The sequence below is a fragment of the Panthera uncia genome (assembly GCF_023721935.1).
Source record: "Panthera uncia isolate 11264 chromosome B3 unlocalized genomic scaffold, Puncia_PCG_1.0 HiC_scaffold_1, whole genome shotgun sequence".
NCBI lineage: Eukaryota > Metazoa > Chordata > Mammalia > Carnivora > Felidae > Panthera > Panthera uncia.
The window spans coordinates 10,603,237-10,626,087 of NW_026057582.1; the positions used below are offsets into that span (position 1 = coordinate 10,603,237).

Sequence of the window (22,851 nt, forward strand, 5' to 3'; positions counted from 1 at the left end):
TGTTTTTAATGTTTATTATTTTGAGAGAGAGAATGAGCTTGAGCGGACGAGGGTCAGAGACCAAGGTAGTAGGAGAATCCCAAGCAGGCCCCGTGTTCAGTGTGGAGTCCTGAGCCAGTATCAAGAGTCAGACACTTAACCAACTGAGCCACTCAGATGCCCCAGTACTACTGACATTTTAATTCTCAGCTGTTTCATGTATACTGTAGGATGAAGTAAAGGAATAGTTATGTAGGCAGCATTGGGAATAGGGTTTTGGCACGTAAGAAGGGAGAAAAAAATGAAAGATTCATGAGATTAAGTAAAAACCCTATAAATTTGAATTTGAGTTGGAAGCATCAGTATAAACTCATGATATATGTGTGTCTGTATTTATGTACGTGCTTATATAGATATGTGTGTATAAAATTACCGATCTGTATACTTAAAAGGCACTTAGCTCCCCTAGCACCCAGATTGTGGTTTCTAAATACCATTTCCCACCGAAAGAGATGAGAACTTCTTTAAAGAAATGACTGATTCCAGGTTTAAGGATAGAATAATACAAGATATGTCTGGAATAAGATGTAATCCCAGAAAACAAAGAAGTTATCAGAGACAAGTAGTATTGTGTTATAAGATCTCAAGAGCCAATTTAAGTAAGCTTCCACTATCTAAATATGGGGCAATTTGAGCATCAGTAAGGATAATTACAGAGGATTGAAATACATTAAATATATTTAAATTAACAAATACATAAAAATCTTTTAAACTTGCTGATCATCTTTAGAGAATGCTGGAAAGTTCATTGTTTTTGAAAATTAGTAAATACAGGTAAGGAATCATTTATTTTTTCTGCCTTTTTTGTGTAAACTGTAGATCAGACAACTGAATAATGAGTTTCTCCTGCAGAAGTATTCCAGCTAATGAATAAAGAGATGATAGAACATCACCATGTTGCAACTCCTAATTAATTAATAATTCTAGTTGGTGATCATTGATAATTTTTAATATCATAGACTGAGAAGTAGACCCTTTGTACCTATTGTTGGAATTACACATCACCACCTGTGAAGCAGTCTTGGCAAAATAAACTTTAAAAGTACAAAAACGATCCTGAATCTGATCAAATCACTAGTTCTATCAATTACAGTAAATACTGTATTTGCCAGAGAAATACATTAAACTACATCCTGGTGATGCATTTGGCAAAATCTATACTGTGGGAAACTACGAGATAATCTGATATTTTTAACAACAACAACAAAAAATTGCAAGGGGGAAAAAGAGTGAGGGGGGAAGGAACATATTTAAGAGACATGGTCATGGAGTCACAGTGTATAGACCTTATTTGGATCCACAGTCACACTAAGAAAAAATAAAGCAGTTGTGGAAATATGAACACTACCTGGGCAATTCATATTAAGGAATTATTGTTCATTGCTTTAGATGTAATAATAGTACTGTAGTTGTTCTTTTACATCCTTCTCTTAGAGATGTATAAAGAAATATTTATAGATGAAATAATATATGCTGTCTGGAATTTGTTTCAAATAATAGAGGGGTTGGGTAGAGAATGGATTGGGATATAATGATACAAGACTGTTCACAGATTGATAATTATTGATGGGCAGAGATTGTTTTACTATTTTCTCTATTTTTGTACATTTTTTCTCATTACAGAAATTGCAAAGGTACCTTCTGCAAAGGATGAAAAAAGTAATAGGAAGGAATGAAAATAGAGAAGTGTAGTCACTAGGGAGGGTTGATATTTATAGAGTATAACCTATAATCTGGAAACTTTTTTTTTGTTTACCAACAAGGTACAACACTAGAGATTAAGATTTATCCCTTAACCGTAATTGAGTGATTAAGTAGAAACTAGCAATTTGAGACTTGAATAACAAGAACAGCAGTCAGTAGACATAGAGAAGCATAAAGAAGACTTTGCTCTTCTGTTCAGAAAGATTGGTATAGGACTGAAGACTTGAAGAGCTTTCTTGTTCAGGAGACAAAACACTAGATTAGAGATCAGAATGCCTGGGATCTAGTTTTGGCTTTGCCATTTTACAATATATTTACTTTGGATAAGTCACTTTTTGCATTCCTTGCCTTATTCAGGGATTAGAGAATGAAGCTTGTCTACATGGAAGACTTGATGTGAGAATAAAATGAATTACTGTGTGAAAAGCACTTTGTAAACTCTGAGTCCCTCTTATAAGATACCTTCACTGTATTCACAAAAAGAATATTGAAAAGGGAAAGACATTGTTTTTCTGTTTTAATGGAGATTTTTTTCCATTTACTTTTTAAATTATGGTTAAAAATATATATAACATAGCATTTATCATTTTAACCAGCTTTAAGTGTACAGTCTGTGACTTTAAGTACATTCACATTTTATTCAACCATCACCACCATCCGTCTTTGGAACTTTTTTCTTTCCCACTGAAACTCTATAGCCATTAAATGCTAACTTCCCAGCCCCTGGTAACCACCATTCTACCTTCTATCTCTATGATTTTGACTACCCTGAGTACCTCATGTAAAATAGGATCATACAATATTTGTCTTCCATTGACTGAAATATCACTTAATATAATGTCCTCAAGGTTTACCCATGATGTAGCGTGTTGTCAGAATTTCCTTCCTTTTAAAGGCTGAATAATACTCCATTATATGTTATATACCATTTTGTTCATTCATCTGCCGATGGATACTTAATTTGCTTCCACCGTTTGGCTATCGTGAATAATGTTGCTATGAACATGGGTGGACAAATAGCTGCTCGAGTGGCTGTTTTCATTTTGTTCTCATTTTTTCAATACCCAGAAGTATAATTGCTGGATCATATGGTAATTCCATGTTTAATTTCTTGAGGAACCAGTATGGGTTTTTTAGCTAATTATTTCATTCTGCATTTTGCAACATCCCAACAGAGTGCCCTATTTAAGGCTGTATGTACCCTGGGATTCAGGGGTCTTTTTTCTAGGAAGTTTTTTTTTTTTTCTCCCCTTCCCAAATACTAGTGCAGTTTTTAAATCACAGTCTTCTAAAGGCTTCAACTATATCCAGTGGATCTTCAGAAACAATTTTTGGATTGAAAAGCTTAAAGAATAATTATAAGCAGGTCTTTCCTTTTGTAATGTTTATTTTTAAAAAATTACTTTCATTCAGCAGTTTTCAACTCAGTACCTCATATTTGCCAGGCACTGTTATATTTGCTAAGGATTTAATGTTGAATACATGAAGTTCTGGCTCTCATGAAGCTTACATTGTAGTGTGAGACTGTTAACAAGAAACAAGTATATAATTTCAAGTGCTGAAAAGTGCTGTAGAAAAAAATAAACTGAAGAAAGGGGATAGAGAATGATGGGATAAGATGGCATGTTGTTTTCTAGAGGATAATTAGGGAAAGCCTCTTTGAGGGCATGGCACTTGAGCAAAGATCTGACTAAAACGAGAGAGTGATCCATGTGAGGACTTTGTGGAAAAGTGTCCCAGGCAAAGGTAATAACAGGCCTGAGGTAGGGGCAGGCAGTGCTTTTTAATGAGATGACTCAGGAGTCAAATGAAGACCTATCTCAATCAGTACCCAGTATCCATATAAAGAAATGAATTGGTTTAAGATAGCTCATTAGAAAGAAAGTAAGGGAAAACTTAAGATGGAAAAAACGTGAAGGAAATTTATTGGTATATTCTGTTAATGATTCTAGAAAATATCATACATCTATTCACTTGTGGAGTGGAAGATGCTGGCAAAATATTTCTGCTGACAAAACATTCCAATAATGATTACCACATGGAAGACATATCTTCTTCCTCTAAGGTATAATTTTCTTGGCACAGTGAACCCAGAGGGTATTATCTTCTGTTCAGAGAAGGCATAAATGAGACAACTGATAAAGAGAATCTGTTTCAAGAAGCCTAAAAGTCTTAGTTAATAAAATGCTTTAATATCCAGCATATCTTACTGATAGTATATATGACAGTACTACAGATACTGTTAGAGCACATGGACTCAAACATGTTAAGGATTGGAGGAAAGCTTCAATATCACCTTTGTTTCATCGGGCACTATGCAGTAATGAAGTTATGCCAGAGATGGCTTTCGGCCTCAAAAAATGAACAGTGTCAGGGAGCTTGTCTGGCTCAGTCAGTAGAATATGTGACTCTTGATCTCGGGGTTATGGGTTCAAGCCCCACATGGGCATAGAGCTTACTTTAAAAAAAAAAAAAAGAAAAGGAACATTGTCACTTCTTAAACTCTCTATCTTTTGCAAATATTGATAGGACATTTAGAAATCATTTTCTCAGAAGTAAATGATCATATTGAAAGAATGCTGTATTGTAATAAATATCTGAGGGTTCCCTCTAGAATCAAAAGCTAGGAATATCTTGTTTTTAGACTTCTTCCTTTATGTATGGTGTTTGTATTATTTCTTCCTTAGTATGTCTCTTTGTGTCACAGACTGTGAGTCTGGAATTCTCTCTTGTCCAGCAAGAGAGCGGATGCAGAATTGAATATGAGAGAGGCTAATGTTCTAGAGGAGACAAGAGCCCCGAACCGGAGTTTCATCTCCATATTTATTGAGCACTCAACATCTTACACACATGGTGAATGTGAAGAAAACAATCAGATAGTAATCATTAGCTTCTGTGAGTAAGAAGCAAAGGGTCAGTGGGTGAGTAGTATTTGTGATCAATGTACATTGGTACCAATGGAAAGTAATTTCCTGCAGGTGATATAACAAGTTTCTCATTATCCCATTACAGTATCTCACTAATCTTGGGCACTTTCACCCCATGATGGTGCCTTTCCACCCTAAGCTTTTTTTTTTCTAAACCATTTATGTAAGTATAAGGAATTCTTGAACCTATTTCCCCACATTTTTGGAATGTGTAGCCGCATCGGTCCTTTATCCACCTCTTTCTGGGAATTGGCCTCAGCTTTAAATGTCTAAACCCATTTTCCTTGTTACTCTAGTTTACCGACATATTGTATGCCCTGTGTTTCTTCTAGGTTCGTAGCATTGCTGACCAACTGGTCATGCAAGGTAGAGACCTCATCATTATTCCCTTCTTCCTTTCATCATCCCCTCACTGATTTGAGATGTTCTGTGGTAAGGACTTCATAGGGATTATCTCAATTTTTTATTACTAGATCTCCTAAACAAACGCAAAATAGTGTTTTAAGATGCAGACTTACATTGCATAAACAGGGCCTAGAATATCTGTTTCAGTCTTATATATCTGGACTGTAATATCCTCTTCCTGTGTTTCTTCTGCAGCAAGTGGGTAGCACAGGATGAGCAGTGGAGTCAAGGGAGGGGAGAGGAAAAAATTTTTACCATAGTTCCAAGAAAGGCCTCAAATAATCATTATGAGGGTAAGAGTTTTGTCTGATTTTCTACTTCTTGTTTTACCGAAGAGTCCTTGTTGGTGCCTCTGCTAGAGGTCTTTCTTTTCTAGCTGACGTTTCTCAAAACTTGTTCATCATCAAACCAGTTTCTTTTACTAGCACCTCTGTGTACAAAATTCTTTCTTTCTAACTACAGACTTCAGAAGAAAATTAGGAGGAACACTCTTCATTTGATATGTCAACAAAAATTATACAAGTTTCAGAATGAGTGGCCCTTATTAAGGCTAATGCCCCATTATAGGTAGCTTGCCATCCCTTTTCACTGAAAATTTAAAGTAATGGGGTTTTCTCCCATATCTATTTGGACTCTTCTAGTCTGATGGATGTGAGGAAAAATAAAATTTTAATACGGAATTCTTTCTAACTTCTAAATTGTTATTATTTTCCCATTTATAACAACTTAAATAATTCATGGAACCATTCACATGACTATTCCCTTGATGTTCCAGTAGTTTGGAATTTGATGTCCTTAAGAAGACTGCCTTGGATGAGGATACCTTTGAGCGTTTGTACTCATGTTTCTGTTTTGTTCTGTTTTCTGCTCTTCTCCGTGCGCAGCCATTGTCTCAGGCTTACTATCAGGCTCACCCAGCATGTTTATTGCTGTTGTTGTTGTTGTTTTTTATCTCTCCATCTCCACCACTAGAGTCCACAGAAACTCATCAACAAGAAATATGTCCTTGTATTTTTTTTAACATTTTCATAAGTTGTTTTCAGAAAATGTGAGGGTTTTTTTTTAGCTTTGAATGGAGTTTATGAGAAATTCCATGTTTTTTTCTTTTAAATTCAGTTGCTTCGAGTATATTGTCTGGTTTCAGCTCTCTTTCTCTCTGTAAATCATTTATAAACTCAAATCTAGACTGAGATTTCTTATTGCCTTCTCTGAATCATTCAGAGCTGCTTTTTTATATACCACTAAGCCAACAGTAAAAACAGTTGACCCTGATTAGAACAGCAATTTTATTTATTCACTCAAATATTGTGCGCTTGGCTCAAAACTCGTCTTCCTATCATGAACACAAAAGCACTAAATGACACCATTATCTTATAAGACAGTTGATTGGGCAGTTCTATAATCTGTCTTGGAGGGCCTCATACTCATTTCCACCCTTGGCTTACAGGCTCTTTTTCCTAGCTATTGGAGAACATTTCCCCCATTCCTGAAGAGCTACCTCAGCTTGGGGGATATAGCTGCTAGAAGACAGCAAAGACTTGGGGGTCGGGGATGGCTGGGCCAAGCAGCTCCTGCTCTGGTTGCTGTTCATGTCACTGTTCTGGCCCCTGCAGCCTCACCAGATCTCAGTTACCACTGCCAGAGGCCCAGACAAGGGGAATAGATAAGAGCCCCCAGGAGCTGAGAGTCAGGCTTCCAAACCTTTTCAACCCTGTATTCCCATTTTTCCACCAGTTACTTTGGGAGTATCTTATTCTGAGGTTCTAGGTCTGCGTGAGACATTTTGAATGTGAGCTCTGAGATAAAGGTTGCAGAGTAAGAGGCTTATTCACATCTTCACTGTGTAGCCGCATCGGTCCTTTATCTACCTCTTTCTGGGAGTTGGCCTCAGCTTTAAATGTCTAGAAACCGACGGACAGCTATTTCAGAATACCTCAACATCTCTAAGACATCTCTCATTCAGGCCAGGTCAGACCTGGCACAAGACCAGGCCCCTTATGAAAACCCTTATCGTGGGCTGTTTCTGCTTTTCACGGTCAGTCCATATTACTTTACTTTTAACATTGTGAAGTAGGCGATAGTGTCCTCATTTGGGGGATTAGGAAAGCCAGGTCCTTATTAACGGTTTCTTGGAGTATAGCAAGAATCCTCCAATAAGTCTTCTTGCATCGAGTATCTTCTGCATTCAGACCATCTAGTGGTCTTTTAAAACAAATGTAAGGGTGCTTTCCTCGCACTGTTCTGTGCTTTGCATCGGTGGTTCCCCTCTTGTGTTCTGAGTAAAGGCTCAACACTTTAGTGTGGGATTTGAGGCTTTTTGACCCAGCCCCTGCCCATACACTTAAACATAGGTACTCCTTAGGCCCTAGACACGTTATTTATCAATGTTGGTAGATAATCGCTAACATTTATTCACTCGAATGTTGTGTCTACTTTGTGTTCTGGGGTAGTCGGTAAGAAAGTTAAGCTCAGTTTGGTAGAAATACAATCACACTGCGGTGTTAGTGGATAATAGAGGTACAGGGTTGTGAGAACTGGGACAGGGACGCTGACTGGGACCGGACTTTTTCCCATCTATTCATCTTGTTTCTTCTAACTTGAGTGACATTTCCTTTTTTGCTTGATGCACTCCTATTAATTCTTGAAGGTCTGGCTCTAAACTACAAAGCCAGAACAGTAGCCTTTCCTTAAATTTAATGAGAAATCCTGTTCAGGGTATAATCACCCCTGTATTCCTAGGGCCTGTCAGAATACCTTGCACATGGCCCGTGCTCAGAGTTGGGTGGGTGGGTGGGTGTATATGGATGGATGGATGGATGATCAAACATAAACAAGTGTCGTCCTGCCATCAAGGAGCACATATTTATTTTTGAGAGAGAGGGAGAGAACACAAGCGGGGTAGGGGCAGAGAGAGAGGGAGAGACACAGAATCTGAAGCAGGTTCCAGGCTCTGAGCAGAGCCAGACATGGGGCTCAAACTCACAAGCTGTGAGATCATGACCTGAGCTGAAGTTGGCCACTTAACCAACTGAGCCACCCAGGTGCTGCCAGAAAGGTGCTTTTGCTTTGATTTCATAAGCTACCCTTCCAGTTAAGTCGTTTTTTGCTTTATATGAGAGAGCCTTTTAAGCACCAGAAGTAACACTGTCAGGTGTGTGCTCACTTCCCACTTCTGGAATGGAACTATGTTTGTCTGCTCTGGAAACTTTGCCTTCAAACATTTTGGGGAAAAAACTACAAAGATAATATTGTCCATAGATACAAGAGCCTTAAGGCCAAGCCTGGTTCTGCAACTTACCAGCTCTATGACGTTGGGTAAGTAACTAAACCTTCCATGCCTCATTTTCCTAACCTCCCTGTCTTTTTCTTGTGCAAAGTGGGGATAGCAGTAGACCTGATTAAAAAAAATTAAAGGAATTAATTCATGTTCAATGATTAAGAATGGCTGGCTCATAGTTATTGATCAGTATTATAATATGCATATATTTCTTCAGGTTTTTTTTTTAATGTAAGAAGCTAATAACAAACATTTAAATTCTAGCCGTAAGCTTTATACATCAAATTTAAACATTTAAATATAAGCCAAAACAATTTTGACAGTTCTGAGATCTAGATGATACCGGCTTGAAGGCTCAGTATGCTACCTTTTGTGTATTTTTGAAATTTTTCATTATACAGTTTAAAATCAGAAATGTATAAATATAAAAGCTTGCAAATAACATTTTTTTCTAAATATAAAAATTAGTTTAAAGTGTACTACGTTATTTCTGGCAAATATTATAATTTTATGAAATACTCTTTATTTAATTGACATTGAAATCTTTGTATATATTTTATTAATGGTTGATACAATGAGACTTTCCTGAAATGGAAAGATTTTGCCTGTCTAGATTTTTTTCAGATGAAGTCTCTGATGCTTAAAGAGAAATCCAATAATAACTATTTTACTTTACCTGGAAAAGAAATTTCCTTAGATAAGTCAATTTTGAACCTTAGCCATAAAGCTTCAAAAAAATGTATGTTTCTTGATGACAATAGTTTTTTGATAGCAATGTTTATAATTCTTTTTTTTAAATTGTGGTACAATATATATAACACAAAATTTACCATCTTGACCATTTTTAACTGTACAGTTTAGTGGTATTACGTGTATTCATATTCTTGTATAACTGTCACCACCATCTGTCTCCAGAACGCTTTCATCTTCCTCAACTGAAACTCTATACCCATTAAACAATAACTCTTCATACTCTCCCTTTTCCCCACTCCTGACAACTGCCATTCTACTTAGGTCTCTACAATTTTGACTATTCTATGTGCCTCATATAAAGGGAATCATACAATACTTGTCTATTTGTAACTGGCTTATTTCACTTAGCATAATGTCTTCAAGATTCCTATGTGCTGTAGTGTGTATCAGAATCTTTGTCCTTTTTAATTTAAGGCTGAATAATATTCCATTGTGTGTACATACCACTCATGCTTATTCATCCATTCGTTGATAGATACTTGGGTTGCTTCTGCGTTTTAGCTACTGGGAATAGTGCTGCTATGAACATGGGAGCACATGGCTTAAAACCCTGCTGTCAGTTCTTTTGGGTGTATAGCCAGAAGTGAAATTCCTGTATCACATGGTGAATCTGATTTTAATTTTTTGAGGAACCTCCATGCTATTTCTCACAGTAGCCATTTCCACAACATACCATTTTATGTTCCTACCAACAGTACACAGAAGTTTCAATTTCTCCATCCTTGCCAACACTTATTTTCTGTTTTATTGATAATAGCAATCCTAATAGGAGTGAAGTGGTATCAAATTGTGGTTTTGATTTGCATTTCCCTATTGATTAGTGATGGTGTTTTTCATGTGCCTAATTAGGTATCCATATACCTTCTTTGGAGAAATGTGTTTAAGACCTTTTCCCATTTTTTAATCAGTTTGTTTGTTTGTTTGTTTGTTTGTCTGTTTTGGTTGTTGAGTTATAGGAGTTCTCTATTTTGGATATTAATCCCTTATCAGATATATGATAGGCAAATATTTTCTCCCATTCCATGAGGTTATAATTGACTTCAAAAACAAGGTTGACCAAAAGAAAATTGAAGGCCCTTTCCAGCTCCATCACTGTGGCTTCCCTGCCTTAATAAATGTTTAATGGAACAGAATTTTGTCTTTCTTTAATAAGCTGCTACTATCATAAACGCTGTTATGTGTCATTGGAATGTGTCATTGGAATGAGTGGGGTTTGCGGTGCTGGGTGGAGGTCCTCTGCCTCTGTATTAGATGGCCCCAGAGGAGACATATGAGCCTAGTTGGTGGCTTTCTGAACTCCCTTCCAATCTGCTCTCACGTTTTTGAAGCGATCTTCTAACAGCAAGGGTCTACTGCTGACTCTTGCTTCTGACTTAACTGTTCACAGCCTCTCTTTGTTTTGTTGTTTTTAGAATGTATCCAAGGATAGAATTGAAGGTTACAAAGTAATCCTGGCTTTTTCACTTAGTATCTCTGAAATCTTAAGCAAGTTGCTAACCTCTCAGCCTCATCAGTAGAAGTTACTGGGAAAATCAAGTGGGTTATTAATTCATGTGAAGTTCTAAGAACAGAGTCTGGCATTTTGTAAAACCTCAATAAATGTGAGTTGTTATATTAAAACATGCTTGGGGAATGAGATGGATGTAGGAAGTCTTATTCCTCTAACTTGGGTTTTAGGAGGATTTTTCTTTTTCTTTTTCTTTTTCAATTTTTTTTTTTTTTTTTTTTTTTTTTTTTTTTTTTTTTTTTTTTTTTTGAGAGAGAGAGAGAGCACATGTGCACAAGTGAGGGGCAGAGAGAGAGGGAGACAAAGAATCCTAAGCAGGCTCCAAGCTGTCAGCACAGCCCAATGCAGGGCTCAAACCCACAGACTGTGAGATCATGACCTGAGCTGAAACCAAGAGTTGGATGCTTAACCAACTGGAGCCACCCAGGCACCCAGCAGGGGTTTTTTGTTTGTTTGTTTGTTTGTTTGTTTGTTTGTTTAAACTTTGTCTTATTTCTAGCTCTGGAAGTGTGAGATTTAGCGGTAGGGGGTTGGCCTTCTTCCCACTTGGCCCCATTAGACCTGGGCTGTACATATTCTGGCATCTCGTCTGGTTTGTACCCCTTTTCAGTCTCAAGTATACTGGTGTGATGGTACATTATATGGTTACCTTAAATTTGACAGGAGTGTGGGATTATCATAGTTTAGCATTTCTCTTTTATTAATTGCTTTTCATGAATATTCACAGGTGCCCCACATTCCTATCCTTCTATATCCTTCTATAGTTCTATAACTATAGCTAATAATCAGAGTAAGGAGAAAACATGTGTTTAAAAAACTTTTTTTAAATGTTTCTTTATTTTTGAGAGAAAGAGAGAGCACGAGCAGGGGAAGAGCAGAGAGAGAGGGAGACACGGAATCTAAAGCAGGCTCTGGGCCCGGGGCTCAAACCCACGAACTGTGAGATCATAACCTGAGCCAAAGTTGGATACTTAACCGACTGAACCACCCAGACGACCCAAGAAAACATGTTTTTAAAACCCAAAATCCACTTGCCTTTTTCCCCCCTTCGTACACTAACATTTAGTATAAAAATAACCCCCTGCTCCATCCTTATTTTTCAAGCCAGTGTCATACAACTTGACTGGATTTTGGGAACCCTGTATCAGCTTTTTTATTTTACAGATGCTGAGACTCCTACATCTCAGTTTCAGTTTATAAAAATTGAGATTCATAGAAGTTAAACATGATTTATCCCATGTAAGTGGTAAGTTAGTGACGACAGTACTCTATCCCAGGTAACTTGATGCCCATTGTTCCCTCTACTGTGTAAAGCAGTAAAAAGTGTTTTTATGGCAAAGGTCAAGGTTTTCTGAAGTGTATCATCCAAGTGCATTATGCTCTATGGGGGCAAAGGCTCCTTTGGATCGTGCGGAATATCTCTTCTTTGAGGTTCACGGTGCACCTTCTCACTTTAAAAATGCTGAATCCTGAGAAACTTAACAGAAACCCATGGGGGAGGGGAAGGAAAAAAAAAGAGGTTAGAGTGGGAGAGAGCTAAAGCATATAAGAGACTCTTAAAAACTGAGAACAAACTGAGGGTTGATGGAGGGTGGGAGGGAGGGGAGGGTAGGTGATGGGTATTGAAGAGGGCATCTTTTGGGATGAGCACTGGGTGTTGTATGGAAACCAATTTGACAATAAATCTCATAAATAAATAAATAAATAAATAAGCTGGAAATTTCTGAAGTAAAGAAATCTATCAGTTTTGTTTAGTCCTGTATTTTCCAAGCTTTGGAAAAACTCGTTGGAAATGCTGGTCTAGGTTTTTTTGGAAGGCAGAGAGGTTGATTTTTTTTCCTGAAAATATTCTCCCAAGATTAATTCTGTTGCCCTCAGTATCATTTTTCCCCTCAGTTGGGTCAGCTACAATCCCTGAAGCTTGTTGTAAGCCAGTTTGATTTTGATTGAGATTTTATTGAGATTGGTCATATTGACTGTTAACAGAGGGAGCTCTCCCAGAATGGTGATTCTAGAAAAAGGATTTATCAGCTTTCTAGGGCCATTTGCATCCTGTGGGCCTCTCCCAGTCCCGTAAGCCTTCTCTTTTGCTTTCCTTTCCTTTCCTGCTGTATCATTCAAACGTTGGATTTCATCCTATTTTATGTAGGAGACAGACGAAGCTTGCCTAGAGTGAAAATAACCCTGGAGAGATTAAACTGTGACTTATTCTCATTTCCAGCATCTAAAGACAGTGGATTAGATTAAGAACTAAATAACATACTACCCTGTTCCATATGGCATAGGCTTTTGGTTACTTAATAAATAAATAGATAAAAAATAAACAAAATTGTTCTCTGAGAATTTTGAGAAATATGGCTTTAGTACTATAATTGCACAGTCAGGGTTACCCCCAGGATTTGGAATTGGGGACATAAGATAGACTTAAGGTTTATATCTGATCCAGAAAAATCTCTCCCACTAAATCTTTCCAAGACCCTATGTTTATTTTAGTATTAGAGCTCCAGTAGGAAGTATGAATGTTGCCCCAAATCAGTTCATCTTGAAGGGGATCCCTATTGACTAGGAACTACGAGGAAGAAAAATTCTGTCCCTAAGTCCCAACGAGACTTTTATTTCAAGTCACCTCTCCAGGGTTAGACCCCAGCTGTCCCTCTGGTGCTAATTACAGTGGCAATTGGCCAAGCGTCCTTATCTCAGCTTGTGACTTCCCTAGTGCTTGCTGGGTGGTCTTATGTCTCCAGTGGGGTGGATGATGTCTTGCAACCTTTGGACGGTTGCTCTAGAATATCTAATTACACTCATTGTAAAATTAACCTTTAAAAAAAAAGGAAAAAGAAAAGCATTTTTGACATGGTTTAAATTTCAGACAGGCCAGTGCAAGAGTATTTTGTGTCCCCACAAACCTTACAAAATTCTCATTGGAAATAATTTTCCTGTGTGTATTTGCACACTTTGTTACAGTGTGACAAAGTGAGAGTAGGAACTGTCCACTACTATGGACACACTGATTTTTCTTCATCTAGAAGCATGGTGCCATTCTTCCTTGTTTTGTTTCAGCAGCATACTTTGTGCCATGTTTGCAAGTTTGCTCTGCAGTCATTAAAAATTAAAAACCAGGGGCTCCTGGATGGCTCAGTTGATTTTGGCTCAGGTCATGATTTCACGGTTCATGAGGTAGAGCCCCACATTGGGCTTGGAGCCTGCTTCGGATCCTCTGTCTGCCTCTCTCTGCCCCTACCCCACTTGTGCACATGCGCTCACTATCACTCTCTCTCTCTCAAAAATAAATAAATGTTAAAAAAAAAAATTTTAAGCAGACCAAAAAAAACAAAAAACAAAAAACAAACGAAGCAATATGTAACTTCAAGAATGAGTGAAGAAGGAAGTGAGAAGAGACCTACTGGAGTAGGGACACTTTACCAGCACTTTTTACCATCTGTTACTTCCACATTCAAAGCCTATCTTTTTGGTAAAGCTCTCTCATTTTGCTAAGGCTTTTATTTTGCATAATGTTTTTATTCTAGATTTTTTTTTTAAGATTTTATTTTGGGGGTGCCAGGGTGCCTCTGTCAGTTGAGCATCCAGCTTAGGTCATGATTCCAGGGTTATGGGATCAAGCCTGTGTTAGTCTCCATGCTGAGCGTGGAGCCTGCTTGGGATTCTGTCTCTCCCTCTCCCCTGCTCACATGTGCTCGCTCTCTCTCTCTCTCTCTCTCTCTGAAAACAAAACAAAGATTTTATTTTATTTTTTATTTTTTTAACATTTATTTATTTTTGAGACAGAGAGAGACAGAGCATGAACAGGGGAGGATCAGAGAGAGGGAGACACAGAATCCGAAAGAGGCTCCAGGCTCTGAGCTGTCAGCACAGAGCCCGATGTGGGGCTCGAACTCACGGACCGCGAGATCATGACCTGAGCCGAAGTCGGCTGCTTAACCGACTGAGCCACCCAGGCGCCCCAGATTTTATTTTTAAGTAATCACTACACCTAATGTGGGGCTTGAGCTCAACCCCGAGGTCAAGAGCCACAGGCTCTTTCTGTTGAACCAGCCAAGTGCCCCTGGATTTTTCTTAATATATTATTTCAAATTTGAGAAAGAATTCTCTGTGCTATTTTTGTGGGTTTTTAAAAATATTTATCTTGAGAGAGAGAGGGTGTGGGGGGAGCGGGAGAGAGAAAAGAAAAGAGAATCCCAAGCAGGCTCCACACTGTCATTGCAGAGCCCCATGCAGGGCTGGATCTCACCAACAGTGAGATCATGACCAGAGATGAAATCAGGAGTCTGATGCTTAAAGGCCTGAGCTACCCAGGCACCCCTATTTTTGTGTTTTAACTAGAAATCTTCAGTGAGAAAAGGACTTAGCCTGTAAATGAGGACACAAACTTGGCTTCTAGGACCCTAATTTCTTTTAATGAATTGCTAAAAGTACCTAATAGAAACTTGAAGCTTTTGAGGAGCTCAATTTGAAAACTAAGATTTATTAGACTTAACTGTTTCTGAAGTTTAAACTAAAATTAACACAGGCAGATTTAATTTCTGTTTTATAAGAATTGACAACACTTAATGTCAACTGTACTTCAATGATAAAAAAATTTTTTAATTGACAGTGTTAAAAATTACCTAAAACAGCCCCTTCTATAACATTGTTAATATTTAAGAATAGAAAACTGTGAATTTAACTTACACTAAGCATCAGACTTTAAGAAAACAGACTTTGCTGGAAGTAGTTTTCTGTACCCTTTAGTGTTTACAAAATAGTATGTGAAACTCTGGATTCTTTGCTAGGTAGTTCTTCTTACAGAATGCACTGTCACGTCTCTGGCTACCCATAGCATCTGACTTCAGTAGCATGCACCAGAGTAAAAAGTCTAACATACTGTGTTTTCCTTGGTAGGTAGGTGAATTTCAAATAGTAATTTGCTTGTGTGAGTGTATGATTTGATTGAAGTTACTGCCACTTTGCATAATATCTACTTTGTAGAAGGATTCCCAGTCTTGAACACTATAGGTAGATCATTCTATGCTTAAATTCTCATATATATACGTGTATATATATACACATAAATATATACATATATATATATATACATATATATATATAGTGGGAAAAGATTGAAGGAAGCACAAATGTTAACAGTGATTTTCTTAACCTTATTTTCCTAAGGTTATGCTGTGTCAGTAGCAGAGATGAAAATAAATTCTAGGAATCTTGACAAAGTTCTTTTTCTAGCAGGTTTTTTTGTGATTTTGCATGTGTGTATTTAACTGTATTTGTTAAAACTTCATCCTTCATTATGAGGCTAGATTAACTATTTCCTGGTTGGCTTCCTAATAATTCCAATAATAGGTGTTAAATTGTGTGTTCTCTTAAACCATTATCCCTTTCAGTCAGGTAAATTTAATATATCCAGATCCTATACAAATATAGTATTCCTATTAACCCTATTCTCTAATATTAGAGCTTTATATCTTAGTGCATATATCTTCTGCTGGCAGCTCTGAGAGTTAAGCTTCCATAGTATGGAATTTACTCTCTAATTGTTAAAATTACCCCTTACTGGTACCGCCTCAGTTAAGTCATCATATCAGGTAATAGCAAGCAATGTATTTAAGTTTATTTATTTATTTTGAGAGACAGCGTGAACGGGAGAGAGGCAGAAAGAGAAAGAGATTCCCAAGCAGGCTCTGCCTTGTCAGCACAGACCCTGATGTGAGGCTTGATCCCACAAACCGTGCATAAGATCATGACTTAAGCCAAAATCAAGAGTCGGATGCTTAACCGACTAAGCCACTTAGCCGCCCCCAAAGTAGTATTTTTATTTCAGGACTTCACAAGGAGGATCAACTTCTGGTATCAACCTCTTCAATGTTTATAAATTGCTTAAAATGTTAGATTATAATAACTGGTGGTTGCCTGTAAAGAGTAAAAAGAATAAATAATTTTTTTCAATTTTTTAGTCTCTACTTTTCCCTATGATTTGAAATACTCTTTCCATAATTATATATTTAAATTAGTCTGATTTGTTACTTTTCATTGCCTTAGAAAGTACATAATTGGTACATTTTATGGCTCAAAATTGCAGCTAACACTGATTCATAATTCAAGTTTAACTATTTGTTTACATTTTCTGAAATTTTTACATGTGAATTTGACAGCATGTCATTTGCAAATAAAAGCAGTTTTCAGTAGCTTGTTTTTTTTTTTAAACTGTGCAATTTGAGATACATTTGAAAAAATGAATAAAATTATTTTTGTTTCATATAAAGAAATGGATGAAAAGAGGCTGCTGGATCCAGGGTTGAAAGTTTGTAAAGGCCTCTGGGATTACACTCTGAAGAACCAGCAGATGGAATGCCTGAGTGACTGAAGAAAATGGGTGCTAATGCATCTAACTATCCTCATTCATGTTCCCCGAGGGTAGGGGGAAATCCTCAAGCCCAACAGACTTTTATAGGTAATGGTTTCAGTTTTTCTGATTTCATTTTCTTTTGTGAATATGAATAGAATTGTGTCTTCAGTGGTCTTTTTGGATGAAAAGAGAATTGAATTGTGAAGAAGTTATTATAGATAATGATTCTGTAGCATCCAGATTTTTCCCCCAACAAATGTGAATCTGGCTTGTATGATTTTTATCCTAACCAAGCTGCTGTAGCACCATTGATCTTTTCTTCGGTGTCTTAACCATAATTGCCATCTGCCCCCGGAAAGCTAGCAATCTCCACTGTTGTGAAAATAATGAAATACATGCTTCTTGTGTCCTGGTCCATTTATTTTCCCCAGTGCAAAGCAGCCTTGGTGTAGTTAAGGAAAAAAAAAAAAACATTTCACAATTATATATAAGTAGTATTCTGAATTTACAAATCCAGTTAACTCTCATTTCCTAAAATTCCATCATTAAAATCTATGATATCTGGGTTTTGATAGCCAGAGAACCAAAAGCATGTTTTCAAGTAAAGAATAATCTGCTCTGTTAGTCTCTGTTCCTTATTTAATATAAAAATGAATGATTTGATCTTTTAAATTTCTTTATAGAAACAAAAGTCAACTTTATTTGAATGGTTCAGGAATGTCTTCTCTAAAAATGTCTAGCGTGAAATATGTGTTAAAATGAATATTGAAAATGAACGTTAAGAACAAAGAAATACATTTTCATTTGTTTGATTTCCTTTTTAGGGACATCATCCTATTCTCAGCAAGGCTATGGTTGTGAATCGAAATTATATAGCCTTGACCATGGCCATGAGAAACCACAAGACAAAAAAAAGAGAACCTCTGGCCTTGCCACCCTCAAAAAGAAGTTTATTAAGCGTCGAAAATCTAATAGGTCTGCCGATCATGCCAAGCAGATGCGAGAACTCCTCTCTGGGTGGGATGTTAGAGATGTTAATGCTTTAGTGGAGGAATATGAGGGAACTTCAGCCTTAAAGGAGCTTTCTCTACAAGCCAGTTTGGCTAGACCAGAAGCTCGGACATTACAGAAAGATATGGCCGATCTTTATGAGTACAAGTATTGTACTGATGTAGACTTAATATTTCAAGAAACTTGTTTTCCTGTTCATCGTGCCATTTTGGCAGCAAGGTGTCCATTTTTTAAAACGCTGCTTTCTTCTTCACCAGAGTATGGGGCAGAGATCATTATGGACATCAGTACGGCTGGTATAGATATGCCCATGTTTTCTGCTTTGCTACACTACCTTTATACAGGAGAGTTTGGAATGGAGGACTCAAGGTTTCAAAATGTTGATATTCTCGTCCAGCTTAGTGAAGAATTTGGAACACCAAATTCCCTTGATGTAGATATGCGTGGACTTTTTGATTACATGTGTTATTATGATGTCGTCCTTAGTTTTTCTTCAGACTCTGAACTGGTTGAAGCTTTTGGTGGAAATCAGAACTGTTTAGATGAAGAGCTCAAAGCTCACAAGGCTATTATTTCAGCACGGTCCCCGTTTTTTCGGAATTTATTACAAAGGAGGATACGGACTGGTGAAGAAATCACAGACCGAACTTTGAGGACTCCCACAAGAATTATATTAGACGAGTCCATTATACCCAAAAAGTATGCGAAAGTTATATTACACTGTATGTATACTGATGTGGTGGACCTCTCCGGTTTGCACTGTAGCCCCTCTGTGGGGAGTCTCAGTGAAGTTCAGGCTCTCGTCGCAGGGAAGCCAAACATGACCAGGGCAGAAGAAGCCATGGAACTTTACCACATAGCACTGTTCTTGGAATTTAACATGCTTGCACAAGGTAAGAAATTCTAATTTTCAATTTTGATTTCTAGAATTACATATTTGTCTTCCACATTGAAAACACAGCCAGTATGTTCTATGATTTCACTGTTTGGGATATGAGGGGGTCAGTTTTTTCAAATGTATAGTTACGAAATTTGAGAAAGAATCGAAGGTTAGTATTAACGTGGCTGTTCATTTAGTGTTAAAACCAAGCATTCAAAACTAGTGACTAAGAGCAATAGATGAGATGTGAGGCTCTTTTTCCCTAATGTAAGACAATAGGTGTGGGAATGTATAATAACCACCTGCACTCCATCCACACCCAAGCTTTGAACTAGCCTCGTTTCCCAGATTTCATGGTTATTCTTGATCTAGGACTTCTTGGGTAACTTAGATTCTCATATTTATACTCAGTGAGTTATTGATGCTTAAATGTTTAGAAGAATGAATATTTATTCCAAAAATGAAGATAGTCACATTTGGATACAATGTGTTTGAATCAAAGAATTAGGCAGGGGTTTTTATTTAAATTTTTAAATATTCTGTATCTTCTTTTCAAGCTCAACTTGTACATCAAGCAACAGCCTACAGTGTGTAAGGTCAGTGCTAGACTCCTGTGCCTTCTTCATTTAATTTAAACCTTTTAGGTTAGGATGGCACATTTTTCTGTTATAGGCAAATGAATACATGAAAGTAACATTAAAGAATTATAGATCCATCGGTAAACATTAGAATCTTAAAATTTCAGAGCTAGAAATCAGCCTTCCACACACAGCAAAGAGAATTTGCTGTCTTGAAAAGATGCATTCTTTGCTTTCTGTGACCATATATTAAAACAAGTTATATGACATGAAATTACTTGAGAAATTCAGCTAATGAGTATTTGCTAAAAGAACATTAGAAGTTACCAATTAGAAGAAAATGTTAATGGCTGGGGTAAAACACAGGAATTTAATGAAATAAGGAATAATGAAAGCTAACACATTTTTCTAACTTGAAAATAAAATGTGTGTTGTGTGGCTCAATCAACAAATTAATGGGACTTAGAGAAATGAGATAAAAGCCTCAGTTAAACAACAACAACAAATTAGTTAATACAATGAGAGGAATTATACAGAAGAAAGCATTGATAAACCTGAGTGAAAAAATTTGAGATTTCTGCTACATAAAGAGTCTTTTAAATTATCTTTTTAGCAATAGTACTAATTTAGTCTTATTACCACAATCAAAATCGTTAAAATATTTTGTTAACTTAAAATAATCATTAAGTTAATAATAGTAGGCTATTTTGATTTCAGGCTAGGAAAGTGTGTTCTCAAAAATAACCTAGCAGCTTGACCTACCACTATTTTATTCTATAAAACCGAATTTGTCAGAAAATGCGTCTACAGAAAAATTTGAAGGTTGAAACATTATTCAAAAGATATAATAACCTTTATTTTCTCAAATTGGTTTTATTTTTTGACATGTTTAACTAATAAGAAACTGAAGTGTATTATATACGCTTTGCTGTTTTTAAAAAACAGGAAAGCTGGGCTCCTGGGTGGCTCAGTCCATTGAGCATCTGACTCTTGATTTCCGCTCAGGTCATAATTTTATGGTTCGTGAGATTGAGCCCCATGGCAGGTCAGCAAGGAGCCTGCTTGGGATTTTCTCTCTCCCTCTCTCTTTCTCTTTCTCTTTCTCTTTCTCTTTCTCTTTCTCTTTCTCTTTCTCTGTCTCCCCCCACCCCACCTCTGCCCCTACCCTGCTCACTGTCTCTCTCTCAAAATAAGTGCGCTTTAAAAAAATTTTTTGTAAATGGGAAAGCATCCCTTAATACAGGTTTTTTGGGGGTAGTTAAGTTTTAAATGAAAAGTAAAATTATGAGCCATCTCTTAGATCTTAGGTAGTACTTCATCTAAGGTTCTTTTATGTTAAGTGAGCTTAATTTTTTTTTAATCATTTAGCTAGAAATTGTATTTTTTAGTACATTTAAAGATATAGAACAACACTCCTTGTGCATGTCTTGGTTACTGTAAAAAAAAAAAAAATATATATATATATATATATACGTATGTATGTATATATTCCCTCAAACCTGGGTGTCAGGTTTCCTGTCTCCTTTTGTTATGCATAATACAGAGTTGAGGTTATTTGGTATTTTGGTTTTTGCACTCCTTGTAGGCCTTATTTTTCTCCCATGCCCATGGTATTCAACCAATCCTTATAACAGACTACACCTTTAACACAGTTTTTACCTCATTTTTGTGGGAAGGAGAATATTTGGTTGCTTGGAGAGGAATTTTATACCATGAAGTTTAAGAGCTCAAGCTCTGGAACCAAACTGGATTTGAATCCTTCGCTATCATGTTTTAACTTGCTTGACCTCAGGGCAAGTCACCTGTATAAGCCCCTATTTTCTCGTTTATAAAATCAGAATAGTAATGTGTAAAGTAGCATTATAAGGATTAAAAATATATAATATTAAGTGATTTGACTGGCACCTGATACATAGTTAGCATTCAGTAAATATTAGCTGCTAAATACTATTCATCAGAACATATTTCATTCATTACCATGTTCTTTTCTAAAACTTTATGTTTAAAAATAATTTTATAATTATATTGATTAAACCTAATACTAATACTTTATAGATTTTTATTAGGTTATTACTGATTATAAGTTTTTCTTACAATTTTATCACTGGTGAGATGGGACATGCCACTTACCAAACTATTGTAAATGTCTGGCTGTTTGTCATTTTACAATTGGTTTTTCTCAGCAGGAGTTCTACAAGCAGATTAAGCCTGTGATACTCTGAGGCATCTATGGTATCTAATGAATTAGCATCTCTCAGATGCATCCAGCATGATTATATGATAGTTATGTACCATTTTGGAGAAAATTAAGAAAATAGTCACCCAAATCATCATCTGTGATTAAGACGAGGGCTTAACTTCCAGTTAAAAAACACTGTGATGGGGCGCCTGGGTGGCGCAGTCGGTTAAGCGTCCGACTTCACCCAGGTCACGATCTCGCGGTCCGTGAGTTCGAGCCCCGCGTCAGGCTCTGGGCTGATGGCTCGGAGCCTGGAGCCTGTTTCCGATTCTGTGTCTCCCTCTCTCTCTGACCCTCCCCCGTTCATGCTCTGTCTCTCTCTGTCCCAAAAATAAATAAATGTTAAAAAAATAAAAAATAAAATAAAATCTTTGTTTTGTTTTCAGAGAGAGAGAGAGAGAGAGAGCGAGCACATGTGAGCAGGGGAGAGGGAGAGACAGAATCCCAAGCAGGCTCCACGTTGAAAAAAAAAAAAAAAACACTGTGAGACTAGCCTGTTGGGCAGCTTGAGGGTTGGAGTGTACTGTTCTCATCCTTGTGTCCCCTATGCCTGGGACATGGTGGGCATTCAGTAAATGACTTTAAATTAATGACGGTTACTTTTTATTCCAAACTAGATTTAACTTCAAAAGTTAAAGCCCAGTTTTAAAAGGAAACAAATTCTGTCAGGGAAGGCTAGGACCTTGAGACTAAATACGTCCTTCAAGATGGAGAGGTGATTTAATGGTTTCAAGAGTATCATAAAAAGAGGCAGTATAGGCAGACAGCCAGAGTGGTGTGGATAAAAGAGTAAGTTCCTGGCCTATACTGAGAATGTGTTTTATTCAGACAAATAGGCAGTGACTATTAGGGAGGTGGATTACCAGGTAATGGGGCCTCAAATTGCTGGCCTGGCATTGTAGGATTAGATTTAATTTCACCTGATATCCTACATAGCAGATTAAACATAACTTTATCTCTGTCTCCTCCAAAGCCCTAATAGTATAGTAAAGAAGTAAAACAAATATAAACCCTCAGGACAAAGATACCTGAGAGGAAAACAACAGAGGAAAAAGGATATTGAAAATTTTGGAAGCTGGAAAGCAGATCATGACTGATTATTGGCTTACCAGAGAGGAGAGGTCTGTAACTCTAGATCCTATAGAGGAGTCTACTGAGGATAAGGGAGACATTTCA

General features: G+C 37.0%; 1 protein-coding gene across 5 annotated transcripts in view; it reads left to right on the forward strand.

The window, feature by feature from the left end:
* BTBD7 (BTB domain containing 7) overlaps positions 1-22,851 on the forward strand; it is an 86,754-nt gene that overhangs the window by 12,573 nt on the left and 51,330 nt on the right. For all 5 annotated transcript variants that reach the window (XM_049612256.1, XM_049612257.1, XM_049612259.1 and 2 more), the window contains exons 2-3: positions 16,885-17,072; positions 17,792-18,871. In XM_049612256.1, the coding sequence (XP_049468213.1) occupies positions 16,991-17,072; positions 17,792-18,871 (1,162 nt within the window). In that variant the 5' untranslated portion in view covers positions 16,885-16,990. The remainder of the gene's footprint in view (positions 1-16,884; positions 17,073-17,791; positions 18,872-22,851) is intronic.